The sequence below is a fragment of the Lycium barbarum genome, chromosome 11 (genome assembly GCF_019175385.1).
Source record: "Lycium barbarum isolate Lr01 chromosome 11, ASM1917538v2, whole genome shotgun sequence".
Lineage (NCBI taxonomy): Eukaryota > Viridiplantae > Streptophyta > Magnoliopsida > Solanales > Solanaceae > Lycium > Lycium barbarum.
The window spans coordinates 21,749,463-21,761,323 of NC_083347.1; the positions used below are offsets into that span (position 1 = coordinate 21,749,463).

Consider the following 11,861-nt stretch of genomic DNA (forward strand, 5'->3'; position numbering starts at 1 on the left):
TCGATGTTCGATTCTTCGGTGTTTCCATTTAAAACGAAATTTAATACATTACCCAAAAAAATTAAATAGTCGAAGCCCATTAAGTTTAAGCAAAAAAAATCCAATTGTAACAAGCCCAAAAAAAAAATCCAATTGTAATATCCTTAACAAAGGAAGGTGACTAGGATGTGTCTTTAGTATTAATGTATGTCCTTTATATGTTTTCTTAATTATTCTTACTGTATTTATATAACACCTAGTAATCATATATCATGGTTATGGTTTTATGTTCTTGTGTATCCTGTTTGTTTGATTTTGATTTCAATTTATTAGTTTTATGTTTTATTGCTTATGAGAATATGAATTAGTGTAAATGGAATCGTTTCTAATATCATATCAAAAAAATCGAATTGAAAAAATCGAAACCGAAACTGAACTTCAAAAAACCAAAACCGAAAGAACCGAACCGAACTAGTTGGATTCGGTGTCCACCTTCAAAAAACCGAAACCAAAATAGTTGAACCGAAGTTCGAAAAAACCAAACCGAAGAATCGAACGCCCACCCCTACCTCCTATCTCTAGAATTGTGATAAAGTATATACCTTTGTTCCTCACCCTCCAGGACAAAGAATATATCAGCCCTTAGTATATATGAAGATAAATCTGAAAGAAGAGTAATGATGAAAATACAAAGAATACAAACTTTTTCTAGCTTCTAAGGGTGATTGGTGGCCCTATTATTTCAAGCATTCAATTATAAAGTTGTAAGATTATATGTAAATCAATACTAAATAGATTGAGCATAAATCATAAAACGGAGTTCGTATGGGTCCTTTCCGTAATGAAAAAGTGGAACGAACTGCGACTGTAATTACTGATCAAAAGTAGTTATCACATTACAGCTGAATAACTCATATAACTACTAGAATGAAACTATATCTATATCGTCTTCTAATTGCACACTATAGGTATATTTATAAGAAATTTAGGTAGACAGTAATAACTAAAATAAATGTTTTACCCTTGTCAGGGGCGGACCCACGTGGTATCAGGTGGAGTCAATTGAACCCACTTCGTCAGGAAATTATAAGGTATGTACAGAGATAAATTTGGCTTAAAATAGAAAGTTTACTAATATTGATTTTTGTTGAACCCACTTGAACATAACTGTTGCTTTGGCGAGATGGTAAGCGGGTTGAAAAGGCACTTGAAGGTTAAGTGTTCGAACCCGCTCTCTCTACGCATTCTACTTGCTTCCTTACTCTCATTTAATAAGATTGATTGATTTTAAAGTCCTGTTTACTTTTTCTTTTTCTAAGAAAAGGTAAAACTGAAGTGATTTTACTTCTTTTTATTACTTTGGTTCCATTTTAGTATAGTTTATGTTGGAATTGTATGGTTACATTGAGATTTCCAATTTAGTTTATAGCTATTTTTCTTTAATATTGTGTGCTCCTATCAGTTTAGTTAAAATAATCATGTGTAATTTAGGAAACTATATACATTTTTCTTATTGAATTACAGCTTTTCCATTTATAAACAAGATAGATTTTAGATAGTTAAGTTTCTTAGAGTGTACTTAAATTTAAAATTTGTCGAAAAGATTCTTCTAAAATTTAAAAGCTTTTATATTTTTTTTGAAGTAAAACTTATTGGATTAAATAGATAAAATACAATTATTTACATTAAAGTAAATAGAGTTTTTGCTGGCTTTCGAAAAAAAAATTCCTAGGTCTTATGTATTTTTTTTTTAAAATCGTTTTTCCTGGGAAAGACATTTTTGTCCACACCAGAAAGCGCCAACTTTAAAATGGCTTCATGCTAAGGTCGGGTTATGAAAATAAGAAAGAAAAAAAGTGATGCACGTAAACTTTACTTGTCTTGCTCAACATCATTCGTATTATCGTTTATTGTCGTCTTCAATTGAACCAACTTGTACAAATTTCTGGGTCCACCACTGACCCTTGTGACTTTTAAAGTAATTCCTTATGAGTGGATTTTTATTTTCAACCAGAGTAATGGAAACAAACAACTTCTCTTAATAATTTGGACATGTCTGGAACATTGTTCATGATGAAGCACTAAGTTAACTATGAAATGAAATCTTTGATTTACCCAAAAAAAAAAAAAAAAACCTTAATTAACTTACAACGCTGCCCAACTTCTCCTCATTTTTTTACTATCTATTCACCAAGAATTGCAAGTTAACTCGGCGTAAATGTGAATTAGTAAATTTTGAATATGTTAAAAAAAAATTACCTGAAATTGATTGGCTTCCACCTTCTAGAAGTAAACATGTTTTCGCATTTGTTAATCTGAAATAGCTAAAGAGAGGAAACGTTTCTTTTCTAATAACAGTATGAGAAACAGAGCCTAGTGAAAATAGGAATGGCTATAACTCAGTCTCATAGGATTGTAATTTTATCTTTGAAATCCAATGTCCTTCCCTTAGGTTATAACGATCAAGCTTTCTTTCTTAAAATGCATTTGCCTTTCATTTTCAGTTTCCTAATCCTAGTACTCCACATTTTATAGAGAGTCCATGTCTTTCTTTTGTTAAATCGCAAATTTCTGTAACTATACTTTTGATCACTATTAGTCCAATTTTTTTTTATTTTTTTTTGGACTTATAAGCTGTTTTTTCTAAGATAAGTCAAACAGGCCCTAAGAAAGAGGAAGGGAAAAAAGGAAAGCTAAAATGAAGATAAAAAATTAAGAAAAACATAATTAAGTTTAGCTATTATCCAATTATAAGATGACGTGTATAGTTTGGATCATGTTTAATTTGGTGTTTTTCCCTTCTCACGCGCATCCCAAAAATGAATAATATTTTTTTGCCACGTCATCTATTAAGGGGATATTAGTTTCACTTCAACCTGAATAAGAGTATTTAAACGTCCGTAAAGTTAAATTGCTACAGTGAGTTTTGTAGACAAGTTTAAGGGGTTTTTTTTTCTATATTTTCTCAAAAGGTTATGAAAGGTTCACTAAATTGACATGTACATGACCTTTTTCCCCATTACAACCCAAATAGCAAGAATTGTTGCATGGTGAAAAATGGAGAAAAGAATTGTTGCATATCACGACGACTTTAAAGTTTTCCAATAGCTTGCCAGTTAAAAACATAAATAGGCCCTAAAAGTCTTGAGAATTAAACAGATGAATCTCAATAAGTGATAGAGAACACAAAAGGAGATTTAACATGAAAACGACTAAAATTTCTAAGATTCATTTCTTATCCATCTAATACTAATGATTTTGTAGAAATTAAAGTCTGTCTTTAGTAGTGCCAGATTCATGCTATACGGTCTCTTAAAATACTTATTTATTTTGCATGTGCGTTCGAGATTCTACTCAATTCAATGAACTTAGTTATGTGAAACAAATTATTTCAGGCGACAAGCGTTTGTAGATCTATCAGTCATGAAGTACGCATATATAAGGGGAAAATAAGCTAAACTGATGGTTATAATTCATCTCAATAGAATATCATAGAAAACAAAAAGGAACTTTGATATGAAAACAATCAAAATTTTCTAAAATTCCTAACTTTTTCTTTCTTTATTTAGGGTAAGGTCTGGATAAAATTAAAGTATTTGATTCATGAGGCAATCATCTCTATTTTACTTCTAAGAGTAAGGACAGAAAATGACGTTTCATTCATGAGCCAAAACTTCGACTTCATGATCTTGATGCCCCCATGTGTGTTTGTGCAGTGTCTTTTGAGTGTCGTGTCTAAATTTGACATTAATCCATGTCCATTGAATATTAATTAAACTTTCCTGTTCTGTTAAAGGTATGTAAGTATTAAGTAGTCCTTTTTTTGCTTTCCTAGTTAAGAGTGGCGTGGAGGGTTTTAAATTGTTATTTCAAAAACGTATGTACATAATAGAATTTGATTTTCAAATATCATGATCAAAATGAACTTCTGCCTTAAGATTAAGTTCATCCAATGATGGCTCTTCAATGCACGTACACTTTCTCGTGAGTACCTATAAGAGTGTTAAAACAACTAGAAGAAAAGGTAGGAAATTTAGAGATTGAATAAGAAATAACCTCACTCAGGCTCTCTTGTTTTTCTTGCTCTACCTCACGGTCATCCTCTCCTTTTTCTTCTCATGGTCATCTTTTTTTTTTTTTTTTTTTTCATCTCAAGTTCACTTTTGTGCCCTAACATTACATTCTCTTCACACATCACATCCTCTTTTTTTTTTCTTTTCTCTCTCTATTGGGATGTCAACATGCGCTCCCTTACTTCTCTCATTCTTTTCTCTCTCAAATTTTTTCATTATTTCCCACACACGTTTCTGATCTTCATAAATTTGGGATGGCGTTAAAGGTGCAAGTATATATTTTCTTCTATTTAGTTCAAGAGAAACTTTATTCTTTCTCCTATCACTAATTGCATTCCTATTAAAGTGTCATCGCCATCCAAGCATAATATGACAATCTTGCATTGAAATTATCACAAAGAACATTATCGGAATACCTCCCAATGGTGAAAGAAATCATGCATTGCTTAGTCACCCTAAGCGCACCAAAATTATTCAACAATTGCCGCTTATAAGGAGTAGTGTGATTGATGCATGTAAGTTCCAACTTCTCCATCACGCGCGAAATCACCACTTTAGATCCCCTTCACTATCAATAATCAAACGAGCTAATTTTACTCTTTATCCCACACCTTGTATGAAATATATTTTTCCACTTTAAATCAACTACAGTAACATTCATATCCTCCTATCATGTGGACACCGGTTCTTATTTCTCTCCTCACGTCGGCCATGTTCATCGTATTAGGTGGATTGAGGGAGACCTCTATCGCATGAAGTTGAACAATAATCATTCTGAGCGCATCGACTAAATTTTTGTTTTGAGTTCCACTTAAAGACATCTTGAAAATGAAAAACAAAGAAGGAAATCTCGTAATTTGACTTTTTCCCTCTATTAACCTCATCCTGTCTTGCCTTTTCCACTCAAATTAGTATCGTTGGTTGATTCCTTTAAAATTTATATATAAACACTACTAGTCAACCTTTCAGAAGTAAGATGTAGAAACAAACAGAATTTACCAATTTCCAGACGATTGGTTTGATGAGACAAGAAAAAACCCGAGGAAATGAGATCTCTTACCCTCCTACAATTTGAATGGAAGAAAATGACTTTTTCAGATCTCTTATGTATTTTTTTCAGATTTATTATGTGTAAAATGGAGATCTCTTGTAAGAAGGTCATGGAACTAAAAAGAATTTGTAAAGGACTAAAAACACATTTCTCCCATAATCCCGGAGTTTCTTAAAGTAGCTTAATCGCAAGCACTTAAGGATTTTTTTTTAAAATTTTCGTTTTTTTTCCTTGTTATGTAAGCTACTACAAAAAAATAATTTTTCTTTAGCTTTTTTTTTGGGCTACAAAACTCCAAAGATTATCAAGAACAGAACCTTGATAGAACTGCTTTGATACCACTTAATAAGAATTGAGTTATTTGAATAAAAACAAGAAAATAATGTGGAAGTGATATGCAAAATTCGAGAATAAAATCCCCAAATTTCAGGGTTAAGGTCTAAGAATCCTAATTTATCTTAGTATTCAAGATTAGCTGATTAAAGCTAATTATGATACTAATTGAGTTAATTCAAGACTAAGATCAAAATATGTTCTAGACCCTTTTTCGAAAAAACTAGAGATAATAACCAGTATAAGAGTAATTAAATTTTTTAATTTATGAATAAGAAACAAAAATATCAAGCTGAAGAATTAATCTTACCTCTTAGAAGAATCGTTCTTATAAGGTTGCAAGATAAATCCCAAGTAGTCAACACGCAAAGGTTTTAAAGAAGAGAAACTCTCAAATGCTAATGTTGTGCAACGAAAATAACAAAATCAACCCTTATATATAAGGGAAACTTATCCCAAATAGCATGAATTAGAATCATACTTTTATGAAAATAATAATAAATCTAAAACCTAACTAGGAAACTTTTTAAACTAGGAAAGCATGTAAAAGTTAATGTCAAAAACTACCTAACTAGAATAAGGGAAATAAAGAGCAAAATTTGCATCCAAAAATACGCATTAATTTCTGCCCTATTTGGACTGTGGACGTGTAAAAATAGTGGGAGAAATGGTTTTGGGGGTAAAAAGGTCAATTTTTTCTATTCAAATTGTAAGAGGACAATATATCTCATTTCCTCTAAACACAAGTTTGTGAGGAGCTTCTTTGGGTTTCCCTTTGGGCTCCGTTCAACTTTATTTTGGGCTTTATGTTGCTCAATTTTCCTCCTCTTGGATTTAGACTTTAACCATGAAACATGTGTAGTACTAAGTCTCTGTCTCACCAATGTGGGACTCCAACATTTTCAATTTAAAATAAGTCGAAAAAAAGTTGCTACATGATACATTTTGAGCCTGAAACTGGCGACATAAACTTTCAACTTACAGAATTATACCAACAATAACATCATGAGAGGGAATTTTCTCAATTTTTCTTTTCATCTTATCTGGTAATTATAATAAATATATTACAATTCTTTCGGCTAACTTAAGAAATCCATTTTTATTTCTCCTTGCCGTTTTAATGGTCTGATCATTTGACAGAAAATAATGCTCTATATATGTCAGAAATCAATTTCTTCATAGTCAAATTCTCAAATTTGGTCAACAAAATTCAATCACAAATATCACTATGTCCAAAGAGTGAATATAGTGAAGTTAGATAAACTGAGACTCCATAAGAAGGAATGGAACACAGCAAATTATTTATATAACTTCGCCCTAAAGGGCAGCTTTTATTCTCTAATTTATTTTGATATACAACCTTTACTCCTATATATGGAGCAAATCACAATCATTTTGAATAGCTTGATTCTACCATACAAAAGAAGAGGAAATAATGTGTATATATGACTAGGTTTAATTAGTAAAACTTCTAAAACGAATCATTATCTTTTCAAACTCCATCTTTCCAATTAAATTGGAATCTAAGCAGTTGCAATCGGATCACTTTTCACATCTGCTTCCCTGGCCTTCATGGTTTCAAATCTTGGCTCTTTGGCCTGAAACTTGAGTCCAGCATATAACTTCATGTAATCGTCAAACACAAATTTTGGGTAAACTTGTTTGCTTTCCTCTTCCTCTTTCTCAACCAGAGTTGGTGCTGGATAGATTACTGCATCATTTCCTGGATTATAAAACGAAGCTAGTGACATTCGAGTCCCATCTGTTGGAGCAATCACTCTGTGCATCACACTCTTGTATTTTCCGTTGGTGATCACCTATTTTTTCATTTGATGATAAATGGTTAAATACCATTCTAGTATGTAATTCTAAGTTTTGTCAAAAAAGAGCAGACACATGATACGTGTTTGGTATGACAGAAGTCAAATTCCACATTTTGACACAAAATCTTGTCCTCTTATATTGCCAAAATAATCTTTTTTATAAAAAATAACTTTTGTTGTATCAAATGTATTTTTTTTTTTTACCTCAAGTTGGTCGCCGAGGTTAACAACAATAGAGTGGCGCATGGGAGGAACATCGATCCATTGGTCGTCTTTGAGGAGTTGGAGGCCGCTCACTTTGTCGTCTTGAAGAAGAAGTATGATGCCACCCGCGTCTGTGTGAGCGCGGAGTCCCTTTATCAAATCGGGCTTGGGGCATGGTGGGTAATTGCTCACCTTAGTCCCAAAATTGGGACCTTTTGATCCATAAAATGCCTTTTTCAAGTAACCCTTTTCAAGTCCAAGATTTTCACAGAGCAAGTCCAGTAATTCCTCAGCCAACTTCTCAAGTCTTCTGGCAAAATCTCTCATGACCTCTCTGCATCATTTTGGGGCGACATTGATAAGAAACTTTATTAAGTACTATATATCTTTATGCCTGTATATCTTACACGTAGGACACGCCAAAAAATAAAAGAATAACGGAGGTGTAATGTGTTTTGCATGTTAAGTTAGGTACAGTATTCTCCTTCAACTTTTCAAGAACCTCACGTTTCGCAAGCTTGGGATCTCGGAGAGTTAACATTTCATGCATTGACATTGTAAAATGTCCATGTTAAGTTTAGGTTTTATGTACTGATGGCGTAACGGTGTTTGCACAATTATCACTCATAGAATAAGGATTTAAATTATATATACTGAATATATACCTGTATTTGTCATCAAGATCGGGTACTTGAGAGATGTTAGAAGCAGGAAGATGGCGCAAGAAGAAAGTGCTTTCCCAATCCAAATCAGTAACCTCAGCTTGCACAGCTTCAAGACCCTTGCTGGCGACCAATTTTTTAAACCTCTGTTCCATGCACTTCTTGTAATGTCCCTTTGTCAATTTCTCCACTGTGTCCATCACTTCATGTGGAATCCCATGGTTCACCAACTGCAATAATGACATAAACAAACAAAATATACATCAATTTGCAAAATTTCTTACGGGCTTAAATATTACTACTACTATTCGCCCTTTTGTTTTATGTGTCTCTGTTTGACTGAATATTGATTTTAAAAAATTAAGGAAAATTTTTGGGTCTTGTGATCTAAAATTTAAGATATGCTTAATCTACCACCCTTCAAATCTTGCCGTGGTATTAAACATACCATGCAATAATGCATGACGTTAGAATTACAGGTTCCAAATTTAGAAACTGAAGTTCATTTTTATACAGATTAAAATGGTAAAGTATGAGCATGAATTAAAACAAAGGGAGTAATATATGTTTATGAAAACTGTAATTACCTCAAAGAAGCCCCAGTTCTCACAGGCATCTTTAATCATTTCCATGGTGTTGGATCTCTCAGCTCCATTGAGCTTCTCCAAGTTGATAATTGGGAAGTTCTCCATCTTTCTTGGTAAAGAATGTGTTTCTAAATGTGTTACTAATAAATAGAATATGTGTGAATACTAAAGATTGTAGAGATGAATGAATTTTAGATTAATATTTGATGCAAAAGAATGAGGTTTGTGAGGGTATTTATAGGAGAAGAAATCCAGAAAGTACGTGTTATAACAACAATGAGGAGACTCAAAATAATAGTTTGGCCCCATAATGCACAATCTTAATTCCAAGTCTCCATGAAAGGTCCAAGTCCAAGTCTACCTTATGTAAGGTCCAAGTCCAAGTCTACCTTATGAGTCATAGTTCCTTGTTGAACCATCTTACCTACCAAGGGGATTTTGGTCTTAAGACAATTGGAGGACCCATCTTGACCAGAATACAAGGCTCCAATTGGTGGTGGATCATGACTGCACTAGTGGAAACTATTGTGCTTTTGTTTCATGTGTTATTTAAAATTCCTTTTGGACAGTTTGACTAGGATGCTACTACTATATGTTTGGGAAGTTGCCTTGAATTTCACAATAATCTTAAGGCTGCGCATTTAATTACTTATATTTTCTTAAGAAACTTCCCGGTGAGAGCCAACGCTAGGGGTGTTAAATGAGTGGAGATGAATTGAATTTGGATGAATCAAAATGGATTGTATTGATAAATTGAAGGGTCAATGATCAGCCTAAAAGTTATTTGGGCTAAATTGAGGAAAGAAATAAGGAAAAAGGACATTGTGTGTCTAATGGCCCAAAGTAATGTCACATTTGGCCAATATTTGGACCTAATAACCTTAGGAGTCCGCTCGGCCCAAAATAATGACAAGTGCTGGCCGGCCCAGCAGCCCAAGCGCTTTAAAAAAAAAAAGTCATATTTTTGTGGCGACTAAAAATCGTGATAAAAAATAGCCACTAAAGGCTTGCTATAGAAAACTCAGGCTTTTTAGTGGCAATTAAAAAAGTCGCCACTAAAGATTAAATATCCCAAAACTTGTATAATATGTGTATATTTAGTAATAAATATCCCAAAAAATGTATAATATGTGTATATTTAGTAGTATATTGATACAGTTTATATACATATGCTGGAATTATATATACAGTTTATATACAAGAATGATACAATTTATATACATATGCTGGAATTATATATACATTTATTATACATAAATTATACGTTAATTATACATTTATTATACTCATATTATACAATAATGCTATGATTTTTTGTTTTTACATATACAATAGTGATACATATTATATACCACAATGAAACAATTTCTATGATACATTTTTTATACGTATGATACACTTTTTATACAAGATTGATACAATTTATATACACATGCTGGAATTATATATACACTTTATATACAAAAATGATACAATTTTCTATTCTATAATACACATTATATACACAAATGATACATATTATATACAAAAATGATGCATACCTTAATGATTCATATTTTATATAGTTTATATACATTACAGATAGGTACTGATACATATTTTTATAAACAAATGCTACATATTACATACAAAAATCGCCTCAGAGTTTTTTGAAATATTTCTTACAAAATATGCACATATTATACATGTTTTGGATATTTAACTTTTAGTGGCGACTTTTTTAGTTGCCACTAAAAAAACCTGATTTTTCTGTAGCCGGCCTTTAGTGGTGACACAAAAATCTGACTTTTTTTTTTAAAAGCGCTTGGCTGTTGGGCCAGCCAGCATTTAATGATGACTTTTAAAAAAGAATTTGGTGAAAAAGTCGCCAGAAAAGGCTTGCTACAGATTTTGGCTACCTCATGGGAATTGTTTAGGGGCTACTTTTTGGGTTTGGGAAAACTTGGGCCAGGGCGTGCGTTTATTTTGGGCCCAGCGGCCATTTGTGTCCTTTTCCCAAGAAACAATTCATAACTCAACCCGTCTAATTCTTACTGAGTTTTTAATGTCTTTCTTTGTTTTTTCTATGATTAGTTTAAGTAGGCGTTTGGCTATAAGAATTATTCACGTTATTCCAGAATTGTTTTTCACTTTTTTCACATTTTTCACTTTTCAGCGTTTGGCCGTAAGAATTTCGAATACAGCTTGAAGTTGTATTTCAGAATACCAAAAACTCAAAAATTTTGTTTTTAATTTTTTTTCACTTTTTTACAACTACATTTCACCAAAAACTACAATTTCAAAAACTATGGTCAAACACAACTCCAACTCCAACTCCAACTCCAAAATTTAAAAACAAAAGTGATTTTTTTTGGTTTCTATGGACAAACGGGGCCTAAGTACTGAATAAAACTTTTTTCCCTTTATATGTGAAATATGACACATCTCAAACAAAAAATGTATATCTATTCTGACACCCGTACGATTGGCAATACAATGTGGCAGAACAGTCTTGACGTGTGACAATTTTGTAACAGAACACCCGGACTAACAGCCACGATCAACTTGGTCATGAAGGAACCTAACTAACAGCCATGATCAACTCGGCCATGGAGAAATCGGACTGGCTGTGATGAGGAATTTGCTCCTGACAAATCGGACCAAACGATTTCCTCCGCTTTCTTCTGATCAACCACTTCTGGTGCAATACCTCCGGTTCGAAAGAAAGTCTTCATGCTCGTGCTTGTTTCTTTCTTCCCTCAATTCCCGGTCTCACCGGTCTAGCATAAATCCGATTTTTACTGTATACAGATAGCCTGATAAAATCTTTTATTAAAAATTAAAACTTTTAATATAGTAGTTTTTGAACTTGTAAGGGTTTCTAACTCTGCCACTATATAAAAGGCCAATTTAATTTATTGCTTTATTTATATGTTAGTTTGAGATCATGAATGATAACAACAACTAGGGGTGTACATGGACCGGGTTGGTTCGGATTTTTTAAACACCAAATCAAACGAATTGCGTCGGGTTTTTAAATTTATACACCAAACCAAACAAATAAAATTTGGGTTTTTTCAACCTTGGGTTTTCTTGAGATTTTCGGGTTTTTGTTTTTCCGGAATAGTCTTGATACAAACGATATAACTTTTACTTCAAATATTTCTTTA

General features: G+C 32.6%; 1 protein-coding gene across 1 annotated transcript; it reads right to left on the reverse strand.

Annotated features, from left to right (window-relative positions):
* Positions 1-6,734: 6,734 nt before the first annotated feature.
* LOC132617213 (1-aminocyclopropane-1-carboxylate oxidase 3-like) lies at positions 6,735-8,931 on the reverse strand. Its single transcript, XM_060332172.1, has 4 exons — positions 8,713-8,931; positions 8,129-8,355; positions 7,464-7,797; positions 6,735-7,253 (listed from the first exon to the last, which is right to left on the reverse strand). The coding sequence occupies exons 1-4, from the start codon at positions 8,815-8,817 to the stop codon at positions 6,960-6,962; spliced, it is 960 nt and encodes a 319-aa protein (XP_060188155.1). The 5' UTR covers positions 8,818-8,931; the 3' UTR covers positions 6,735-6,959.
* Positions 8,932-11,861: the final 2,930 nt, after the last annotated feature.

Coding starts and splice junctions, on each gene's coding strand:
- LOC132617213 (XM_060332172.1), bottom strand. CDS start 8,817: ATGGAGAACTTCCCAATTATCAACTTGGAGAAGCTCAATGGAGCTGAG. Junction 7,798..8,128: donor GATCTTGATGACAAATACAG/GTATATATTCAG, acceptor AAAATGATGCAG/AGAGGTCATGAGAGATTTTG. Junction 7,254..7,463: donor ACCTCGGCGACCAACTTGAG/GTAAAAAAAAAA, acceptor ATGAAAAAATAG/GTGATCACCAACGGAAAATA.